The 21,903-nt window shown below is 53.9% G+C and overlaps 1 protein-coding gene across 11 annotated transcripts in view; it reads left to right on the top strand.

The window, feature by feature from the left end:
• Positions 1-21,903, top strand: part of CFAP46 (cilia and flagella associated protein 46) — a 133,828-nt gene that overhangs the window by 50,091 nt on the left and 61,834 nt on the right. For all 11 annotated transcript variants that reach the window (XR_012418304.1, XR_012418303.1, XR_012418302.1 and 8 more), the window contains exons 25-31: positions 4,594-4,678; positions 7,323-7,461; positions 8,202-8,385; positions 13,820-13,991; positions 15,362-15,567; positions 16,931-17,089; positions 17,879-18,028. Coding sequence is in view for 7 of the 11 variants with exons in the window: in XM_045361769.3 (XP_045217704.2) it covers positions 4,594-4,678; positions 7,323-7,461; positions 8,202-8,385; positions 13,820-13,991; positions 15,362-15,567; positions 16,931-17,089; positions 17,879-18,028 (1,095 nt within the window). In the remaining 4 variants the exon portion in view is untranslated. The remainder of the gene's footprint in view (positions 1-4,593; positions 4,679-7,322; positions 7,462-8,201; positions 8,386-13,819; positions 13,992-15,361; positions 15,568-16,930; positions 17,090-17,878; positions 18,029-21,903) is intronic.

Below are 21,903 nucleotides of genomic sequence, written 5' to 3'. Positions count from 1 at the left end.
CCTACAAACCTGCAGTGTCTTGCAGGGCCCCGTGAAGGGAGGGCCTGCAGATGGTGAGGTCCATAACAGACGGAGATTCATGGCCAGAGAGCCTCAGGACGGAGCCTGGATATTAATCACTTAGCAGATACCTGATGTGCAAGTATTTTCTCCCATTCTGTGGGTTAACTTTTCACTCATTTGATCATGCCATTTGATGTACAAATGTTCCTAATTTTTAAGAGGTCCAATTTATCTATGTTTTTCTTTTGTTGCCTATATCTTTAGTGTCCTATCCCTGGTCATTGCTACATCCAATACCATGAGGATTTTCTCCATTATTTTCTTCTGAGAATTTTGTAGCTTTAGCTCTTAAGTTTAGATCTTTGATCCATTTGAGTTAATTTTTGCATATGATATTAGGTAAAGGTTCAACATCATTCTTTTGCATGTGGATATCCAGTTTTTCCAGCACCACTTGAAGAGACTGTGCATTCCCTAGTGAATGGTCTTGGCACTGTTGCTGAAAATAATTTGACCAGAAATGCAAGCGTTTATTTTTGGGCTCTCTATTCTATTTCACTGGCCTATATGGTATCATTTTGCCAATACTATGCTGTTTGAGTCACTGTAGCTTTGTAATATGTTTCCAAGTTGGGAAGCATGGGTCCTCCAACTTTGTTGTTTTTCAAGATTGTTTAGCTCTTTGGGACCCCTTGCAATTCCATATGAATTTGAGGATCAGTTTTTTAATTCCATATGAATGTGAGGATCACTTTTTAAAATTATATATTTTTTAAAAAGACTATTACAACCCATAGAGATTGTGTTGAATACTGCTTTGGGTAGTATTGACATTTTAACAATGTTAAGGCTTCCTATCCGTGAACATGGGCTATCTTTTCATTTATTTAGATCTTTAATTTCTTTCAGCAACCTTTTATAGTTTTCAGCATACAAGTCTTTCACCTCTTTAGTTAGATTTATTACTAAGTATTTAATTTTTTAAGGTGCTGTTATAAACAGGAATGCTTTCTGTCTTAGCTTGGGCTGCCGTAACAAAATACCATAGACTGGATGGCTTAATTTATTTCTCAAAGTCTGAACCTGGAAGTCTGAGATCGGGGAGCCAGCGTGGCTGGGTTCTGGTGAGGAACATCTTCCTGGCCATGAATGCCTGGCTGCCTTCTCACCGTGTCTTTATGTGGCACACACACCCTGGCTGCCTTCTCGCTGTGTCTTCATCTGGCACACACAGAGCCTGGCTGCCTGCTTGCCGTGTCTCATGGCACACAGAGCCTGGCTGCCTTCTCACCATGTCTTCATGTGGCACACAGAAGGAGATAGCAAGCTCTCTGGTGTCTTTTCTGAAAGTGCACTAACTTTATCGTGAGGACCCCACTCTCGTGACCTTATCTAACCTCAGTTACCTCCCAGAGGCCCTGTCTCCAAATACCACCACAGTGGGGGTTAGAGTCTCGGGATATGAATTTTGGGGGCACACAGCTCAGTCTGTAGAACTTTCTTCCTAATTTCCTTTTTGGAGTTTTCATTCCTGGTGCATAAAAACACAGCTGATTGTTGTGTGTTGATCTTGTGCCCTGCAACTTTTCTGAATTCATTAGTTGACTCTATTGCTTTCTTGTGGATTTGTAAGAATTTTCTCTGCATAGGATCATGTCATCTGTGAATAGAGATAGTTTTACCTCTTCTTTTCCAATGTAGCACACACAGTCTGGCTGCCTCTCACCGTGTTCTTCCTCGTTATCCAGTAGCTCTGGTCAGAGCCTCCGGTGGAATAGCAGCCGTGGAAGCAGCGACCTTGTCTTGTTCCTGGTCTTAGTGAGAGAGCTTCAGCCTCACCACTGCATGTGGCGTGAGCTGTGGGTTTTTCCATAAGGACCCTTCATCATGTTGACGAATTTTCTATTTCTAGTTTTCTGAGAGTTTTTTGTCATGAAATAGTGTTGGGTCTTGCCAGATGCCTTTTCTCCATCCGTTGAGCTGGTCATGTGGTTTTTCTCCTTTGCTCTGTTAATGCTGAATACTGTGCATCACGCTGACAGATCTGCCCACAGTGACCGCCCTTGCACCTCTCACAGATCCCACTTGGTCATTATGAGTCATCTTTTTAATATGCTGTTGGATTTCATTTGCTAATCTTTTGGGGAGAATTTTTGCATCTATGTTCATAAGGGATATTGGTCTATAACTTTCTTTTCTGGTGATGTCTTTATCTGGATTTGATAACAGAGTAATGCTGGCCTCACAGAGTGAACCCAGGAGCGTTTCTTTGTCTTTACATTTTTGAAGAGTTAATAAGGATTGTTGCTAATGCTTCTTTAAATGTTTGATGGGAGTCACTGATGAAGCCATCTAGTCCAGGATTTTTTTTTATTAAGAGGCTTTTGATTACTAATTTAATCTCTTATTATAAGTCTGTTGAGATTTTCTGTTTCTTCCTGAGTCAGTCTGGATGTGTTTGGAGGGATTTGTTCATTTTTTCTAGATTATCTAATTTGTTGGTGTGCAAATGTTCATAGGATTTTCTTATAATCCTTTTTATCTCCCTGAGGTCGGTAGTAATGTCTCCACTTGCATTACTTATTTTAGTTATTTGAATAGTCTTCCTTTTTTTTTTTTTGTTAGTTAGCTAAAGGCTTCTCAATTTTGTTGACCTTTTTAAAGAACCAACTTTTAAACAATAGACTTTATTGTTTTCTGTTATCTTTTTTTGTCTGTGCTCTGATCTCTATTATTTCCTTCCTTCTGCTAGTGTTTTAGTTCCTTATGATGTAAAGTTGGATTATTGATTTGAGATCCTTCTTTAATACAGCATTTGCCGCGGTGAACTCCCTCTGAGACTGGCTCTCACTGCCTCCCTAAGTTTTGTCTAACGTGCTTTTCGTCACATTGATTTAGAGCCGCAAAACCAACTTAGATGTTTCATGTCGTTGAAAAAGCTCTCAATGATGTTAGGGGAGCAGCTGCAGACTTTTTGTGACTTAGTATTTCAGAAATTTTGCTGCAATATCTGTAATTAGATAGAGCCAAATGGTTAGCAGCAGACGTATTCGAGTCACACACCACCGAAGTTCGGTACCAGCGGCAAACCCACAGGGGCTGCAGCAACCTCAAAGTGTGTTACCAGCGCCAAATCTGCAGCGGGCTGCAGCAACCTCAGTTCTTGCCTCCTCAGAAGAGAGACTTCAACTGAGGAGCCTAAAGCAGAAGGAGAGACAGAGGCACGTCTCAGAGCAGGAGTGAGTTTATCAGAGAGCTTCAGAACACGAAGAAAGGGAAGGAAAGCACACTGGGAAGAGGCCGAGCGGAGACCTGAGAGGTCACGTGCATGGCTCACCTTTGGCTTGGGGTCTCCCACTGTTGTGGGACTTTTGCTCAGTTCAGCTAAAGACGGGGTCCTTGTCACACTGCCACAAAAGATGAGGCTTGTAGACAATTTGAAGGGTGAGAAAGGCAGGGTTTTATTGGGTAGAAAGGAAGAAAAGGGGAAACAGAGGCTCTTAGTGAAGCGAGAGAGTGTTTCCCGCCAGTGCACTTCCCACCTCACCGAATGGATCCCAGGTTCACCTGGGAGGAGGAGGGGCCGGGCTCCTCCCCGCTGCAAATGGCGTGAGCCTCTGTGTCTCCCCCTCAGTGCGCATTCCTCCCAGTGAGCAGGCCGGTCGGAGAGTCTCTGGGGGCCCCTTCCCACCTGGCTGTCTCAATACATTGACCGACTTCCAGAGTCTTGCGTGATTTCTCCCCAGACGCTTCCCTGGTGGTGGGCTGTCTGCATGCACGGTGGCTGCCCGCACTTGGGAGGGGCCGCACGCCCAGGGTACTTACTGGAGTTTTGCACGTGCTCACTTGAGGTCGTCCCTTACCAGTCGCGTGTTCCTAGAGGGAGGTCATAGGCCAGGGAAGCTCTGCCATTTTGCCTCGTAGTGTGTGTGCTTGAGCCCGCTCGCCCAGCTCCTGAGATCTCATCGGGAAGCTGCTCATCACCAGTTTCAGGTTTTTTCTGTCTCTTGGGAGGTGGCCTTTCCCTGGTGCTGGCTGAGACCAATTATTATTTTAGAGAGACGGTTAACAGCTGCCTGACCGTCACCTGATAGCTGCCTGAAGTTCCTGGTGCGGGGCGGGGGGCCTCTCCTGCCCCGCTCATGTTTGACTAGCTACCTACTATAACGAAATGAAAAGCAAAACGATGTCAACCTAAAAGGAAGAAGCTGAGGCAAAATTGGTATAAGTAGAGAGTTTGCCTGGGCCAAGCTTGAAGGCTGTCATCTGGAAGCATCGATTCAAGTGGTCCTGAACATGCATTCCAATTAGAGGCAGTTCCAAGTGGGTTTTTAAAGGGAAATAAGAGGCAATTCCTGAGTTGTTTGCCAAGAATTTACATTAAAATAACTTAAGCTATTAATTGGCTGTATATTGTTAAGCTTTAGAATGTGGGTGATAGTGGCCGGTACAACATTGTCAGGTTAATTTACAGCAGCTATGGCAATAGCAAGCAGTTTAAGGAGACTCAGAGGGGGAGTTTCTTAGCTCGTGGTGAAAGACTGTCTTGCAACTTTCAAATATACGTGTCATTTACTTGCGTTACTTTAGGAGAAAGAGAAGACACTGCTTCTGCACCAGTGGCCCACGGCTGACTTCCAAGGCGGCGGGACGACCGAAGGATATTTTCTTCCAGGTTTGTAGCAGGACAGACAGACCCATGGGCTCCAGGTACAAGGAAAGGGAAGGACTTGAGCCCAATTTTAAACATGTGTTGCTTTTAAATTCCCGTGCCCTGACATGAAGCCACCTGGCAATAACTCCAGATAATGTCTGTTCAGCGTTTGACGCATGACAGGCACCTGAGTGCTCTTCAGGAATGAGCTCATGAAATTCCTTTTCAATATACAAAGAAGCCAGAGCTGGGACCTTCTGACTGTCCATGAAAAAAGTCAAACTCTGTGAACTATTTGAAGGGATTGATGCTGGGCCACATGTGAGGAGCGTGATGCGTGACCCAGCCCCAGGAGGTCCTGAGAACATGGGCCCACAGTCGTTGGTTTACAGCTTCGTTTCGTACATTTTAGGGGAACAGGAGTTACAGGCAGAGACATCAAAATACGTGTCTGGTGCACATTGGTTTGGTCCAGAAGGTGGGACAACTCAGAGGGGAGGCTTCCAGGTCACTGGCAGATTCAAAGACTTTCTGATTGACAATTTGTTGAAAGAGTTATTATCTAAAGACCTGGAATCGATAGAAAGGAATGTCCAGGTTTAGATGAGGAGTTGTGGAGACCAGGGTTTTTATCTTGCAGATGCAGCCTCCAGGCTTCCGAGCTCTTATCAGACAAAAAGGCACCAGACTCTTGGTTAATTCTCCCCTGGCTCAGGGAACAGCCCTGGAGAGGGAAAAGGGGATTCTCAACAGGATGTAGTTTTTCCCCGCAAGAGACAGCTGCGCGGGCCCCACTTGAAAGTGTGTTGAAGAAAGATATTTGGGTATAAAATACCTGGATCTCTTTCAGGCCTGCGATCTGTCGTGTGATGCTTTGGTAGAGTCAGACTGGAACTTGGTATCTTACTGCTACAGAGCGTCCACTCCGTCAGCCCTCAGAGCTCTGTTTTCATGTGGATGCTGGTCCATTGTGCCTGGCTCCAAAGGCAGAAGGGATGTGATGAGACCTGTCCACCCTTGCCCCCTACCACCCCCGACCCCACCAAACTAGTTTTTCAGGTACACTTCGGAAGGCCCTGGGCCAAGAGGAGGGTCCATTCAGTTGGCTGGGGGGCTTACAGTGTTATTTTTGGTTTCGTGAACCTTGTCCAGGGCCACACACCCCTGAGTCCAGAGTGGACACTGTCACCCCTGGTTGTGGCTGCCGTGAAGTCTGGCCTCTCGGCTGTGCTGACAGATAAATCGCATTTTTCTAGCTCCACAAAAAACGTGGACACAAAGCAGCTGCAAAACAAACATACAAAAACACATACTGACTTTAGAACAATAGAATCATATTAGAATACCAATTCATGTTTATAGAAAAAAAATTATCTGCTAAAAAAGTTATCCCTGTTAAGAGTCCTCATGTGTATTTGGGAAATCTTTAAATGCTGTGGAATAGAAAAGTGGAACCTACCTTGAGCATTTAGAGTCTATTTAGAGAGGCAAAGTTGATTTAAAATAATAAACAAAAGTGTGGCCACGTGTAATTACTAAGTTGAGTACTAACCCCAGCAGTGTGTGTGGCTTGCTGGTCCTGCAAGCACGAGCCCGACGCACACAGCAAGTCCTTCCACTGAGAGAATAGGCTGCGGCAGAGAAAGGGTTAATCCTGGGGTGGCTGAGCCGGAGATGGGGATGCAGCCGCAGACCCACCTCCCTGAGGAGTTTGGGGGTCTTGAGGGTTTTGGAGAGGACGGAAGTGTGGAGATGGCTGACTGCCGGAAGAGCGCAGGGTCTTGGGAAGGCATTCCTGGGCCGGTCCCTATCGTGCTCCTCTGTGGGGGACTCCACACTGGTTGCTGGCATTCAGGGTCTGAGAAACATCCTAAGTGATCCTTCAACCAAAGCCTTAGGATTCTTACATCAGAGACCCCATCTACAGGAGCGATGGGGTCCAGGCGACTTTTAACAACAAGGACGTGGCCAGGGCACAGCCTGGTTACTGCTCAGTTATAACTACATTCTGTCCACAACCGGGCATGTGATTCTTGTCAGCCCTGGGGGTTGTTTCACGAGGACAGAGATGTGGATCAGAGCACCAGGACCCACCCTGCTGGCTTCGTGCACTTGGGGGCACTGACGGCCCACGGGGCGCCCTGTGAAGGCTGGGTGGGGCTCCCCTCCCAGCTGGCAGGCGGTTTCTGCGTGTGCCCCGAAGGCGGACACCTTTGCCTCTGTGTGTCACATGGCTCTGCTGCCCGTGCGGAGACTCGGGGGCTGTTCCCGTGCTGCGGGGCGCCAAGCGTGTGGACTCCCAAGCGCACACATGGCGCTGTGTCCTCGGCTGCGGGGGAGCGTTCCATGGAACTCCTGAAAGGACCCCGAGTCCTGCTCTCCGATCTTTAATACGTGGAAACACAGGGCTGTGTCTGTGAATGCAGAATTCTCCAAGCAGATGGAGAGTGAGAGGCAGAAACCAGCAAGCAGACAAGACAGCTGGAGGGGCCACGCAGGTCCACAGCTCACATCAGCCCTGCGGGGCATGCGCCGGCCTGGGCACCTGAGAAGCCACGGTTCCACCTCAGGGGCACTGTGATGGGTAGCTTAGTCCGGAAGGTCCGAGGGCGCCTTTGATGAGGGATCGGGCGGCTCCAAGGACACCCCTTCTTCTCCCTCCCAGGGGCTGAGGACGACCTGACGCTCCGTGCTGCGCTCTATGGCCTGCTCTTCCACAGCCACGCCGACCAGGACGACTGGGAGGGTGGCCTCAAGGTGCTGGACGAGGCCGTGCAGGTGCTGCCAAGGACAGCCCACCGCCTGTGAGTGCTCCAGACACTGCATCCCCACCGGGGGAGTGCTCCCCCACCAGAGTGTGCTCCCCCCACCACGTGCTGCACCCCCACCTGGAGTGTGCTCCCCCACCGCCTGCGGAACCCCCTCCCCGGAGGGTGCTCCCCCCACCCCCTGCTGCATCCCTGCCCGGAGTGTGCTCCCCCCACCCCCTGCTGCACCCCTCCCCAGAGTGTGCTCCCCCCACCGCCTGCGGAACCCCCTCTCCGGAGTGTGCTCCCCCCACCCCCTGCTGCATCCCTGCCCGGAGTGTGCTCCCCCCACCCCCTGCTGCACCCCTCCCCGGAGTGTGCTCCCCCCACCGCCTGCTGCACCCCTCCCCGGAGTGTGCTCCCCCCACCGCCTGCTGCACCCCTGCCTGGAGTGTGCTCCCCCCACCGCCTGCTGCACCCCTGCCCGGAGTGTGCTCCCCCCACCGCCTGCTGCACCCCTGCCTGGCGTGTGCTCCCCTGCTCCTCGCTGCCCCCCTCTGCCTGGGCCTCTGCAGGTTCCCACTTGTGCTGGAAGACTTGACTTCCCAAGGAGAATTCAACACAGGGAGAGCGGGGACTGAAAACCCCACACAGCCCCGAGACCCCCACTCCCCTGGACTCTGCTTTGCTTTGTCTTTTTAAGCAGGAAGTGGAGGAATAAGTCCGGGCCGCATCACACACGTTGAAAATTCTGCCACCCGATCCCGACATTGGTTTCTTACCTTCCCTTTCTTTAGCTTGATCTTCAAGCACATGGTCATCGTGAAGGCCAAGCTCGGGCAGAATTTCTCGATGGAAATACAGAAATTCAAGGCCGAGAGTGAGGACTACTTGGCGCGCATGTGGCACCGCCTGGCCCTGAACTCGCCGAGCGTGTCTGGAGAGCTGGCCTGCTACAACAGCGCCATCCAGGCCTTGCAGGTGCGAAGCCCTGAGCGTGGGTGCACGTGGTAAAATGTGTCCTTTAGCAAAAGGGAGAACTGTGTGGACAGAAGCTCAGCCGGGACCTGGCGTGGGCGGCACGTAGAGCAGCCACGGCTGATGGTGCAGAGAATGCGCCGTGCGGCCCCGGGCACTCCTCTGGCCGACCAGTCAGGGATGATGGTTGGAGCTGGTTTCAGTGGTCCCTTTCCAGCATGCAGGGGTCGTGGTCAGGTCCTTGTCCCTGAGCAGGGTGAGGGGGCCAGAGGGTGATGCCCCAAGTAGTAGCGCCCTGGAGGCCCAGGGGCCCAGATGGGCGGGTGGCTGCAGAGGGGAGCAGGGCTCTGCAGGGCCCTGGGATGTGGGCGTTCTGGGGACGTTGGCGTCTCTTCCCCACCCCCAGGAAGGCGAGACGGGTGTTCCCCTCGATGCACTTGGGGTGGGCTCGGGAGGAGGTGGGCGCTTTGGCGTTGATTTGATGCCTCTGCTTGTCAAAAGCAAGGGCCATGTGGTGCGTACCCGAGAACTTCATCTCGGGGATGAAAAGGCATCCCAGGCCCCTGGTGTGAAAGGCATGAACCTTTCAACATTAGTGAAGATCTTAAAAGGCTTTTCTGTTACACAGGCTGTTTCTCTGGCTCAGAGCAATCCTCCCCTGAGGTCTTTGGATTGCTCTGGTGTCCAGGCAGCCCTTAGCGTTGGGAACTGAGGATGACTGGGGGTCTCTGACGGTGCTGTGTGAGTGCCAGCTCAGGGCACTGGGCAGTCAAGGCAGACGCCCGGGTACCACCATGGGGGAGCCACAGGGAGCCACTGCGCCTCTCTCCGGGGAGCCAGAGGCCACGTTGTTCCTCAGCAGTTGCCCTGCTGGGGTTGGTGGGGATCAGGCGAGGACCTGGCCTCCTCCAGGGAAAGCAGGAAGGGCCTGAGGAGGGGAGGCTGCGGGGCGACTGGGGAAGGCAGGACCCAGCCGAGTCGCACTGGCCGTCGGGGCAGAAGCCCTTGAAAGTTTTCTGTCTTCACTTACCCGAGTCCTTCCTCCAGTTGTCTGTTTTGTTAAAGGTACAATGTGATGTTTTTAGTGAATTCTCAGAGTTATATAATCATCACCCACACACAATTTCAGAAGGTTTCATCACCTCCCAGAAACCCTGCATCCATCAGCGCTCACTCCCCTCCCTCCCTACGTCCATCGGCCCCAGCAAGCTGCGGACCTGGACACTTTCTGTAAACAGAGCCAAGCATTACGTGGTCCTTCATTCAGCGTGACATCGCCCAGGGCCATCCCCATCATTCCCGTTCAGGGCCGAGTCATATTCCGTTCCGTGTCTCACAGTCCACGCCCGGCTGTTTGTTGTTTCCCATTATCTGCCTGCTGTGACGAAAGGTGCGGTCAGCATTTGCTCCCGGGTTCTGGCGTGGCCCCTCCTCGTCCCCTGGGGGCACAGCCCAGCACTGGAGTTGCTGAGCACACGGTGGCCCTGTGTGGAGCCATGAGATGAAGTGCCAGATCGTCTCCCACAGCGGCCTCACAGGGTTGCCTTCCCACCTGCCGGCTGTGAGCTGCGGTTTCTCCACACGCTCACCAGCTCTCGATGTCGTCCGACGGTTCTGGCTGTGCCGGTGGGTGTGAAGGGGGCGTCTCCTTGTGTTTGGTGTGCCTGCATTTTCCCAGCCACTCATGATGGGGTGCATATTCCCACGTGCTCATGGGCCATTTGTAGGTGGTTGGAGAAGTGTTCATTGCAGTCCTTTGCCCATTTTTAATCTGGTGGTTTGGTTTTCGTTGCCTTATAGGAGCTCATGGTGTATTGTGGATGCAGGTTCTTTAGCAGGAGCATCATCTGCAAACCCTTTCTCATTCTGTGAGCTGCTTTTTCAACCACTTCTTCACTTCCTGGATGGCATGATTTGTGGCACAAACATGTTTTAAATTGTGATGAAATTCTAGTTGTCTGTTTCTTGTTTTGTTGCTTGTGTTTCTGGCATTGTATCTGCAAAACTGTTGCATAACCCAAGGTCTTGAAGATTTGTTCCCGTTTTCTTCTGAGTTTTATAGTTGTAGCTGTTACATTTATGAGTTATACGGTGTGAGGCAGGGTCCCCAGCACTCCTCAGCCTGTGGACTCTGGTGGCCCCACACTTCTGTTGAGAAGATGACCCGCTCTCCCTTGAACCTCCCCATCAGGGCCAAGGCCCTCCCCAATGTCCACAGCTTTTGTGGGAGCCACCGCCAGCCTCCACAGCTGCTCCCTTCCTTCCCCATCCATGGCATCCTTCACGTGGCTCCCAGGCCCCACCACCTCACCAGTTCCCCATCCTTCTCCCCTTCCCACCTCTTCATGACAGAGAAGGCCCTGGGCTAAGGGCAGGACCTTGGCCATCTGATCTCACCCCACGTCCTGAACTAAACATGGCTGCTGCCCATTTTCCCCACAAGCAATTCTCTAGCCCAGACCCTGCCCCTAGACCTGTGAATCCTGCTGCCTGCCTGGCCTCACCCTGGGGCCAGCGTCTTGCCCAAAACCAAATGCCTGCTTTTCCCACCATTCTTCCTCTTGCCTTTCCCCTCGAGATGTTGCAGCTCCATCCTCCAGTGGCTGGACTCACACCCAACACCCACAACAAACCCACACCTTGCACCTAGACCCACAGACACACGCGACATAACAGCCCACAGCTGCAACCCAGACACACCCCACAGGCCGCAACTTCACACCTGTAACGCACATCTCATGTACACCATTCACTCCCAATACCCCCAAACACAACTCACACCCCACATCCCACACACACCACACGTCCCACACACACTACACATCCCACATCCCACTCACGCCCACATCCCGAACACACCACTCACACCCCACATCCCACACACACCACACACCTCACATCCCAGACACGCCACTCACACCCCACATCCCACACACACACCACTCACACCCCACATCCCACACACACCACTCACACCCCACATCCCACACACCACTCACACCTCACATCCCACACACACACCACACACCTCACATCCCAGACACGCCACTCACACCTCACATCCCACACACACCACTCACACCCCACATCCCACACACACACCACTCACACCCCACATCCCACACACACACCACTCACACCCCACATCCCACACACACCACACACCTCACATCCCACACACACCACACACACCCCACATCCCACACACACCACTCACACCCCACATCCCACACACACCACACACCTCACATCCCACACACCACTCACACCTCACATCCCACACACCACTCACACCCCACATCCCACACACACCACTCACACCCCACATCCCACACACACCACTCACACCTCACATCCCACACACACCACTCACACCCCACATCCCACACACACCACTCACACCCCACATCCCACACACACCACACACCTCACATCCCAGACACGCCACTCACACCTCACATCCCACACACACCACTCACACCCCACATCCCACACACACCACTCACACCCCACATCCCACACACACACCACTCACACCCCACATCCCACACACACACCACACACCTCACATCCCAGACACGCCACTCACACCTCACATCCCACACACACCACTCACACCCCACATCCCACACACACACCACACACCTCACATCCCAGACACGCCACTCACACCTCACATCCCACACACACCACTCACACCCCACATCCCACACACACCACTCACACCCCACATCCCACACACATCACACACACCCCACATCCCACACACCACTCACACCCCACATCCCACACACCACTCACACCCCACATCCCACACACACACATCCCACACCCTCCCACACCCCTCCACGCTCACACCTGCCCATCCAACACTCCATTATGGGCTTCGCCCTGAGATTTGTCCAGACCCCCACCTCCTTGCTGCCCTGGGCTCTTTTCCGTCTCCCTGTGTGGGCAGCACTAACCTCTTCTTGGCTCACCCCGGCCTGTTCTCTGCAGAGCAGTGGGAGGCTCCCCAGGTCCAGGTCAGAGCTGCTGTCTGCATTCTCCAGCCCACAGTGCTGTGGCTCAGTCCCTTCCTGTCTTACCCGCACTGCAGGGCCTTGCACCCCTGCCCAGAGCACCCTCTCCACAAACACCCCCCATAGTATTTCTCAGCGCCTCAAGGCTCTCCTCAGCTTCCGCCGGGTGAGGCCCCATTCCTACTACCACTGGGTCTCTGGTCCTGAGCCATGTGTCCTGCAGAGCATCTGTGCTTTGAGGCCCACAGGCACCTGCTTATGATGGCTGATGCAGCGTGAGTGCTGGGCACAGAGGGAACCCCCAGCAGATTCGTGGGCTGAATAAGTGGCATGGGCCAGCGCTCAGAGAGCCACAGATATTTGGCAGCAGAAATGAAGTGGCGGCGACACCCATGCGACATCCACCCTGCTGGAGAAGAGTGTGGCTGTGGCCCCGGCAACAGCTGTGGAGGGGAGGGTGCGGTGCAGGCTAACCCCGGCCGGCGGGGCTGCGGAGGGTGCGGTGCAGGCTAACCCCGGCTCGCAGGGCTGCGGAGGGTGCGGTGCAGGCTAACCCCGGCTCGCAGGGCTGCGGAGGGTGCGGTGCAGGCTAACCCCGGCTCGCAGGGCTGCGGAGGGTGCGGTGCAGGCTAACCCCGGCTCGCAGGGCTGCGGAGGGTGCGGTGCAGGCTAACCCCGGCTCGCAGGGCTGCGGAGGGTGCGGTGCAGGCTAACCCCGGCTCGCAGGGCTGCGGAGGGTGCGGTGCAGGCTAACCCCGGCTCGCAGGGCTGCGGAGGGTGCGGTGCAGGCTAACCCCGGCTCGCAGGGCTGCGGAGGGTGTGGTGCAGGCTAACCCCGGCTCACAGGGCTTGGGCTTTGCTCTGCAAGGGTCAGGTTAGGGTGGTCTCATCCGATTCTGTAGCGACGGTGGCCAAGTCTGCCCCGGCCGGGCCTTGGACTGGACTCTGCATCTGGACGCAGGACAGGGCAAACACCTTTCCCGCCCTGAGGAGGCGTCCTTTCCAGCAGGGACGCGGGGCTGCCCGCAGAACCACCCACACAGGGCCACCCACAGACAGGGCGACAGCAGGACCCCTGTCCCGTGTCCTCTTGTGGTGCAGGGAATGCCTGGGGACCCGGGACGCCCCAGGAGGTGGCACCTGCAGAGGGTGAGGAGACAGGGAAGGATTCGCCAAACTGCAGCCTGCCCACACGCTGCCTGTGAAAAGAAACAGCAGCGCCATCTCGCCTGTGCCTGAAACGTCCCAATGAGCCTAAACGGCAGCTTGACCTCATTAGAGGCAGCCTCCAAACGGTCACTGTGGGATAAGAATGAACCTTTTCTTCTAGAAAGTGAGCAATGAAAGTGTTCACTGCATCAGGAAAGCCTCGAGGGCTATCACGAGGGTGTCACCCTCTCTGTTCACCCCCACAGAAGCCTGAGACGGAGTGGCAGAAGGTGGAGTACCTCATGGAGTTCGGCCAGTGGCTCCACCACAGACACTTTCCTCTAGAGGACGTGGTCTTCCACCTCCGCTGGGCCGTCGAGATCCTGCTGGCCATGAAGCTGCCCAGTGACGCCCCGGAGGCAGAGCCCACGCCGGACGGTAAGCCCACTCCGCTGGCAGGGTGCCGACCCCACGCGGCTCCCCCAGAGCTCTGCTTCGCGCTCCGTGGTCTGGATGGCCGTTGGGCATCCACGTGTCCGTGCAGGCTTTGGAGGCCAGGAGCCCCGATGCGTCACAGCGCTGTCCTCTGCGGGGGCCCTGAGGGACTCAGCCTGACCCCCACCAGGCGACCTTCATAGAAAGGTTCTGTCCAGGTCAGGGAGAAGCCATGTCCTCAGGCACACAGCTGGGCCGGCCCGGAGGCCGCCTTCCTCAGGAGGCTGGGGGAGACCTCAGACCCTGTGGGCACCTTAGCCATCCCCAAGGTGGCTTCCGACTCGAGGTAGGGGCTCCGTTCTCCAGCTGCTCCTCCTCCGCAGGCCCCTGGCCACCCAGCCCCTGCTCACAGCAGTGCAGGGAGGTGGGGGTTTGCTGGTAAGTGGGGACCTGGGCAGACGATGGCAGCCCCACTGGCATCATCCAGAGCGTAAACACCGCCAGTGCCTGGGCATCAGCTCAGGGTGACCCGGGGCAAAAACTCTGCGGGGAGCGCAGGTGTGCCTGGAGAGTCCCATGGGGTGGTTCCCGCAGGCCTGCCATGAAGAGCAGAGGCTGGCAGAGCCCAGCGAGGGTGGCCACTGCACACACATGCACACACGCACACACACGTACACACGCACACAAATGCACACACGTGCACACACATACACACGCACACACATGCACACACGCACACACACGTACACATGCACACACATGCACACACGCGCACACACGTACACACGCACACACATGCACACACGCACACACATGTACACACGCACACAAATGCACACACGCACACACACGCACACATACACACATGCGCACGCACACACACGTGCACACACGCACACACACACACGTGCACACAGCCGGGCCGTCCTAGAGCACTTGTCAATGCTGGCTTGCTCAGGGCCATCCTCCCGGTGGCTGCTGCTCCTACCCCTGTCAGGATGAGTGGGGGCCCTGCTCAGAACTCCCAGGCCCTCGGGACAGTCTGGGACAGGAACGGGGTGCCCAGGCCAGGTGCAGCTCATGAGGCTTCCAGGACACACAGGGCAGCAGGAGAGCCCTCAGGGCCTGGGGACCTGGGGCTGGAGCTGAGAGTGGAGCTGCCCCTGGGGGTGAGGGGGCGTCCAAGCTCAGCCTTCGCAGAGTAAGTGCAACACGTGGCTCTTCCCCTGGCTCCCGGCCCTCAGCAGAGTGGAGCACCGGGGGTCGGCGAGGCACCGGACAGTCCCCGCAGCCTCAGGCAGGGAAGGGAGTGGCCTGGGGCCCACAGACCCGTAGCCGGGCCTGCTCTCAGCCTCGGGCACCCCGTGTTTCAGGGGAGTACATGGCCATGCAGATGCCCCCACAGAGCTCCGTGTCCGAGGCCGGGGAGGTGGTGTCCTTGGAGCAGCTACGTAGCGTGCGGCAGCTGGAGGCGCTGGCCCGTGTGCACATCCTGCTGGCGCTGGTGCTGTCGCCGGGTGCCGAGGGCTACGAGGACTGCTGCCTTGCAGCCTACGCCTTCTTCAGGCACATCTGGCAGGTGAGGCCCAGCGAAGGCTCCCCGTCCCTGCAATGCCTCCCGGGACGGGCTGTGGGCTGGGGAAACTGCAGTGAGCATTCTAAAGGCATCAGAGCCTTTCCCAGCATTTCCTAAAGACCTCTGAGATGTGAGCAGTTTCCTGCGACATCCGGGTTCTTCCTCTCTACCGGATGATTTCCATCGGCATGAAAACAAGAGACTCCCCTCTTCACTCCTGCACCCTCGACATTCCCAGCACTCCCCAAGGGAGGGCTCATGGCTCCCTCCAGATCAGCCAGTCCTCCCTGACACCCGCCCCAGTGCCCTTGCCGACCATCACCCAAAACTGCCTCTGCCTGGCTCGCCACGCCCAGGCAGCAGCAGGCGCCTCTGTTGGCAGCTGGGGCCCAACAGCTCCTGAACCGCCCGCTGACGGGGCTTCCACAACCTTCTTCTGTGCCCCACTCCCACCCCCCTCCTTATCCTGCTCCTCCTACCACCTCTCCCTGTGAAGCCCACCAGGAGCACTGTTGGGGCCGCCCCGTGCGCCTGTCCAGGCCTCCCGCGGGCTACACCCAGCAGGGCAGCGCCAGGCATGGCAGGCCTTTCTTCTGAGGACAAGTTTGCCCGGAACCCCCATAGGGCATCTCGGGATCAACAGGGACACGGCCCAGCCATGGGCAGAGCAGGAAAGGCAGGGAGGCCCCCTCATCCCGTCTTCAGAATGTTCCACGCCAGCCCCCCACCAGCCTCCACCACTGCCAGACCTGGGGCCATGGGCGCCCAAGCCGCCATTCTTTGTGACCCTTCTAGGAGAATCGCTCAATGTTATTCTCATGGGTTCTTAATTAGAGACCTTGAACTCATTCACCCGTGGAGTGGCAAGTCCCCCCTAGGGCCAGCCACACCTGCTCCAAACGCCCACACGTGTCAGGGCTGCGAGGGGCCAGCCATACCTGCTCCAAACGCCCACACATGTCAGGGCTGCGAGGGGCCGGCAGGGCCTGCCAAGGAGACGTGTCCAGTGTCCTCCCTGCCTGGGCACAGCCCCGACGAGAGCCACTGCAGGGAAGGTGTGGGATGGTCAGCAGGGAGCCCCAGGGCCAGGGGTGTCCTGCTGTGGAGTGAGACTGAGGGACACCCGCGGAGCCAGAGTGCTCATGGGCATGTCCCTGCAGCCCCCAGTGCCCACACCCTCGGCCAGCCCCGCTCTGTGCTCTAGGGGCCTCACCTGACAGCAGCTGACGGGACGTAAGACCACCAGAGCGCTAGAGCTTGGGGAGCCCCGCGGGTCTGAGCGTCCCTCACCCAGGAGTGGAGGGTGGGCGGAGTGGGTGGCAGGTGGGTTTTCAGTGCTGCAAACGTGGATTTCATCCCTGCCCAGGTTTCCTTGATGACAGCAGGAAAATCAGTTCTAGAAAGCAGACCCCTGGCAGCAACCAGCTCACATCTGTTATTGCCTAAAAAGGAGAAGGAGAATGAGAGGAGTAAAGAGAAGGAGAAGGAGAAGGGAAAGGAGGAGAAAGCCAAGGAGCCCAAGCAGGTGGTGCCCGGGCGGCCGCGGTGGAGAGGCCGGGCCCAGGATGGCCTGTGCCTCAGTTTCCCTGCCTGTCAGGGTTCTCGGAGGAGCCCCAGGTGGCCTCAGTGCTGAGGCTGGGCCCTGGCCGGTCTCTGTGCCCCGGTTTCTCTCCCTGTCAGGGTTCTTGGAGGACAATGTGAGGGAATGTCTGTAAAGCACCCTGGTTTGTCCCTGGCGGGAATCCCAGGCCTGGAGCTAGCCACGTAACGCATGCGGCTTGCACAAAGCACGTTGTCCCAGGTCTGCCAGGCTCGGAGGCCATGGCAGTAGACACAGCCCAGGGTCTGGGTCCCAGAGCAGTGAGAAAAGTGTTTTTTTAATCCCACGAAACCTTTCTCTCTGCAAGTATCCACTTCTGAAAGTGCTGGGCAGAGAAACCACTTGGCCGCCCAGCTTCCCAGAGCGGGACGCTCACACCTGGACTCTGGCACGAGCACTGCTGAGCTCACCAGTCAGCTGTCACTGAGGGGAGATGCAGGAGGCAGAGGCTGCAGAGCCTTAGCTCCTGGAAGTCCTGAGCCTGGGCACCCCCAGGCCGACTCTGGCTGTGCACGGGGCAGAAAGCTTTGCGTGCACTGCCTGGAAACAGTGTCAGAGGCTGGATCTGGGTGCTCGCTGGGGTCTGCTGGTCGGGGGGATGCCGGCTCCCCAGGGCTGTGGCCTGCCTGCTGCACAGCCATGCCGGTGGGGGCGGGTGGGCGGCGTCTGCTGTTTCCACTGTTTCAGGGAAATCCTGCATTCTTGCCTTTCTAGTGCCAAAGCCCAGCTCCTAACAAACAACTGGAAGACTTACCCACGAGCATAGAAGAGTGGGCTTCCTACTCCTGCCCCGAGGAAGTGCTGTCTGTGCTGAAACAGGACAGAAGTGACTCTACTGTTAACCCCTCAAGTATCCAGAAGCCGGTACGTTCACATAAGGAAAAGGCTCAAGACCCTCGTCACAGCATGGTGTCCCCTGACCTGTCCCCAGGTCCAGTTTCCACTGTGAACTGTAGCCAGAAAAAGGAGGACAGGACAGAGTTCCATCAGCCCCCAGCCCCCTACAGGCCCTCCCAGCACCACTGTCTGCCCCTAACTACCGACACCCAGGAAAGCCTTCCTTCTTCCCCACCCAAGTCCAACACGCACCTAGCGAGACAGGACAGGTGTTCATGACAAGCTCCCACAGCCGGGTGCTTAAAACAACAGGATCTGATCCCCTCACAGTTCTGGAGGCCGGAAGCTGAAAATCGGTTTCCCTGGGCCCAAATCCAGGTGTCGGGAGGGTGACACCCTCCAAGGGGCCCGGGGAAGATCCCTCTTGTCTCATCCCGGTCGGCCTCTGTGGTCACATTGCCTCCTCTTTTGTGCAGATCAAATCTCCCGCTCCCTCCCACAGAATTACATTTAGGGCTCACCTGGACTATCCCGGAGACCCTCCCCACCTCGGGGTCCTCACTTGATCACATCCACAAGTCCTTTTCGCCGTTCTGTGGTCATGCACACAGCTCCAGGGGCTAGGACTGGGTGTCCACTAGATCTCTGTGCCTTGTTGGGGTGGATTCTCTTTGGTGAGCGTCCTTCACCTGGACTCCGTCTGTGGGACCTGCCAGGCTCGCTGTGTCCCCATGATTTGTTTCGTGCATTGCTGTGGGTGGCCTATTGGGTGGACAGGCCATGGTCTTTCTGAGTTTGTTTCATGCGTTGCTGTGGGTGGCAATTATGTGGACAGGCCATGGTCTATGTTTGTTTCCATGCATTGTTGTGGATTGCCCATTGTGTGGACAGGCCATGGTCTGTCGATGTGTTTCGTGCATTGCTGTGGGTGGCAATTATGTGGACAGGCCATGGTGTGTGTTTCATGCATTGCTGTGGGTGGCCCATTGCGTGGACAGGCCATGGTTCGTCCATCCACCTGCTGGTGGATGGGCTGTTTCCGGTTAACAGCTACTACATGAAGCTTTTGTGACTATCCGTGCACTGTGTCCTGGTGCCCACATGCCCCCATGCCTGGAGGACACACCCATCACAGACTTTCTGGACCATGGAGGATGTGAATCTCCACCTGTGATGTTTGGTGCCACACTGCCATGCTGCCCTCCACAGTGGTCATTCAGTTCACTGCTGTGCCTGCCATGGGTAGAGTGGCCCTGTGCAGATCTCTGCTGATGACACTCCCCTCAATCTCAGCAGCCAGTGGGTGGGCAGTGGCATTCCCCAACGTTTCACGGGACACTCCTGGCCACAGTGAGGTTGGCCTTCAGTGCTTCCTATCCTTGGAGGTCCTCTCTTGTGTTGTGCCCTCCAGGCTATTGCCCACATTTAATTAAGCTTTCTAAGTTTTCTTTATTGGTTTGAAGGAATCTTTTATTCTGGAAAATCGCATGAGCAGCCATGTGACCAGCAGATCCGCCTCCACTTCATGCCTTGCCTTTCCACTCTGTTAAGGAGATCTTTTTGGGAACAGGGATTAGTAGTTTTAATGTAATAAGAGTCATTAGTCTTTTCCTTTGTAATTAGTCAGTTTTTTGTGTGTCCTTTTTTTATGTTTTCATTTCTGGAGGTTGTACAGATACTCTGTTATAGTATTTTTCCAAAAAGTAGAAATATTTTGCACCTTTATAGTTTTGCCTGTCACCTGAACTTGATGTGTGTGTGGTATGAGGTAGGGGTCAAGCCTCAAGCTTGACAGTCAGGGTGTCCCGTTGTTCTGACACCACTTCCTGAAATGCCACTGGCCACCTTCCCTGCTGGCTGCACTGGGCATGAGCAGGTGCCCACCTGTGCATGGGGTTGCTTTGGGGTCTCTCTTGCTTTCTGTTAGTTTTTTGTCCTTGCAGCATCATCTCAGTGTCAATTACTGAGCTTCACAACCATGAGTATTTGGTAAAGAAAATCTCCTTACCTCATTCTTCAGGACGGTTGGGCTACTCTTTTTATTCTCCATTGCATGTCCATGTGTATTTTAGAATCAGTGTGTCAGACCCGTCACAAACCCTGGTAGAGTTTTTACTGACATTGCATTGAATCTGTAAGTTACTTTGTGGAGAACCGACATTGTTATGGTGTTGAGCGTTTTGATCCATGGACATGGTCTGTCTCTGCATTGACTTAGGTCATCTTCAACGTCTCTTAACAATAGACCAGAGTTTTCTACATGGCAGTTATACATGTCAGATTTATTTCTGTGTATTTGAAACGTTTGATGCTGTTGTAAATATAGCTTTGTTGTTTCATGTTTAAACTCCAGATAAACTGTGGAAATGTAATTGTTTTCATTTTGGCCTTGTAAGCATCCATTTTGTTAAGCTCTTTATAACTTTAGTAATTTGTCTGTAGATTATTTTGGATTTTGTGTGTACATCGTCGTTTTATCTGCAAACACATTTTTCTTTTTTAGTTTCCACTCTTTACACTGTTTTTTCTTTACCTTGCCTTATATTCTGGCAAGGACGTCCAGTATGAGGTTGAATAAAAATGGTGATAACATCTATTTTTATGTTGCGTGCCCTATCCCAAAGGAAAGTTTCCAACATTTTACTCAGAAGTATAATTGATGTTTGTTGTAGGTTTTTATAGACCTTTATTGATTAAGGAAGTTTATTTCTATTCGCTAAGAATTTTAGTCATGAATGCTTTTATATTTTTATCAAATATTTTTCTCCATCTATGCAGATGGTGTTTTCCTCCTTCATTCCTTGAATTAATTACCTTGATTGTTTCTAATGATTATCACAATAGGGCAGCTTGGCTGTACTGTCACTCAATCTATGTCACCAGCTTTGGTTGGCAGCTCTTCTGTCCGGGGTATGTGCATCTGTGCTTGTGAGGAAGACGACATTTAATTTTCCTTTCATGTGTGTCCTCCTCAGGATGTGGTAAAAGTTATGCTGGCCTTTTAGTCAGTTAGCAAGTATTCCTTTCTGACCATTGTTAGGAGAAATTTGTATAAGATTGGTAGTTATTTCATCCTTAAATGTCTGGAAGAATTCCCTGGTAAAGCCATCTGAGCCCAGAGCTTCTGTTTGAGAAAATTTTAAATTATGGATCCAATTTATTTCATAGTTACAGAATTCTTCAGAGTTTCTGTTTCTTCTTGTAACAGTTTTCATGGGTTGCATTTTTTCTGGGATGTTTTTATTTAAAATGCATTTTGGATATATTGTCATGAAGTTGTTCTCAATGTCCTTGTATTACCTTTTAATGCCTGTGAGATCTGTAGAGCCCTGTCAACCCTCGCTCGCTCTCCCGATCAGCCTCACCAGGAGTGATCAATTCCATCGACCTCTCCAGGGACCCCATGCTTTCCAGGCTGCCCGCACGGCCCCTCTGCCTGGCTGTCATCCCTGAGGGAATGGCCTCCTCCTAGATTGCCTGGAGTTCTAAGGTGCAGCCCTTCAAGAACCCAGCCTGAGAGAGAGAGTGAGAGAGTGGAGCTCTTGGTGGGCCCTGAACCCAGTTTTCTAAGCCCAGCCTGCAGCACGGTGCAGAGCGCCGTGAGACCCTCGGCTGTGTCAGTGCCTGATAGCCAGGCTCATGTCCCTGGATGCATACTGACTTCCAGATCTCGGCCCAGTCATTCTTTGAATATTGATTACCTCCAGTTCTTAGAAGTACATTTTTACAACAGGTCATCCAACTTTCCTAATTTCTCACTCAAGAGTAATGGTTTTAACAAACTGAGTCCAACATCATAGGAAGCATTAGCTCTTCTTTATATATTAAATGTTTAAGTGGTTGTGTGTGCACACAAAGAAATTCTGTCTCTAGTGAGTCAGTAGTTTTTAGTGGAAAAATGA

The sequence above is a fragment of the Macaca fascicularis genome, chromosome 9 (assembly GCF_037993035.2).
Source record: "Macaca fascicularis isolate 582-1 chromosome 9, T2T-MFA8v1.1".
Lineage (NCBI taxonomy): Eukaryota > Metazoa > Chordata > Mammalia > Primates > Cercopithecidae > Macaca > Macaca fascicularis.
This window is presented reverse-complemented; position numbering and strand designations above follow the sequence as displayed.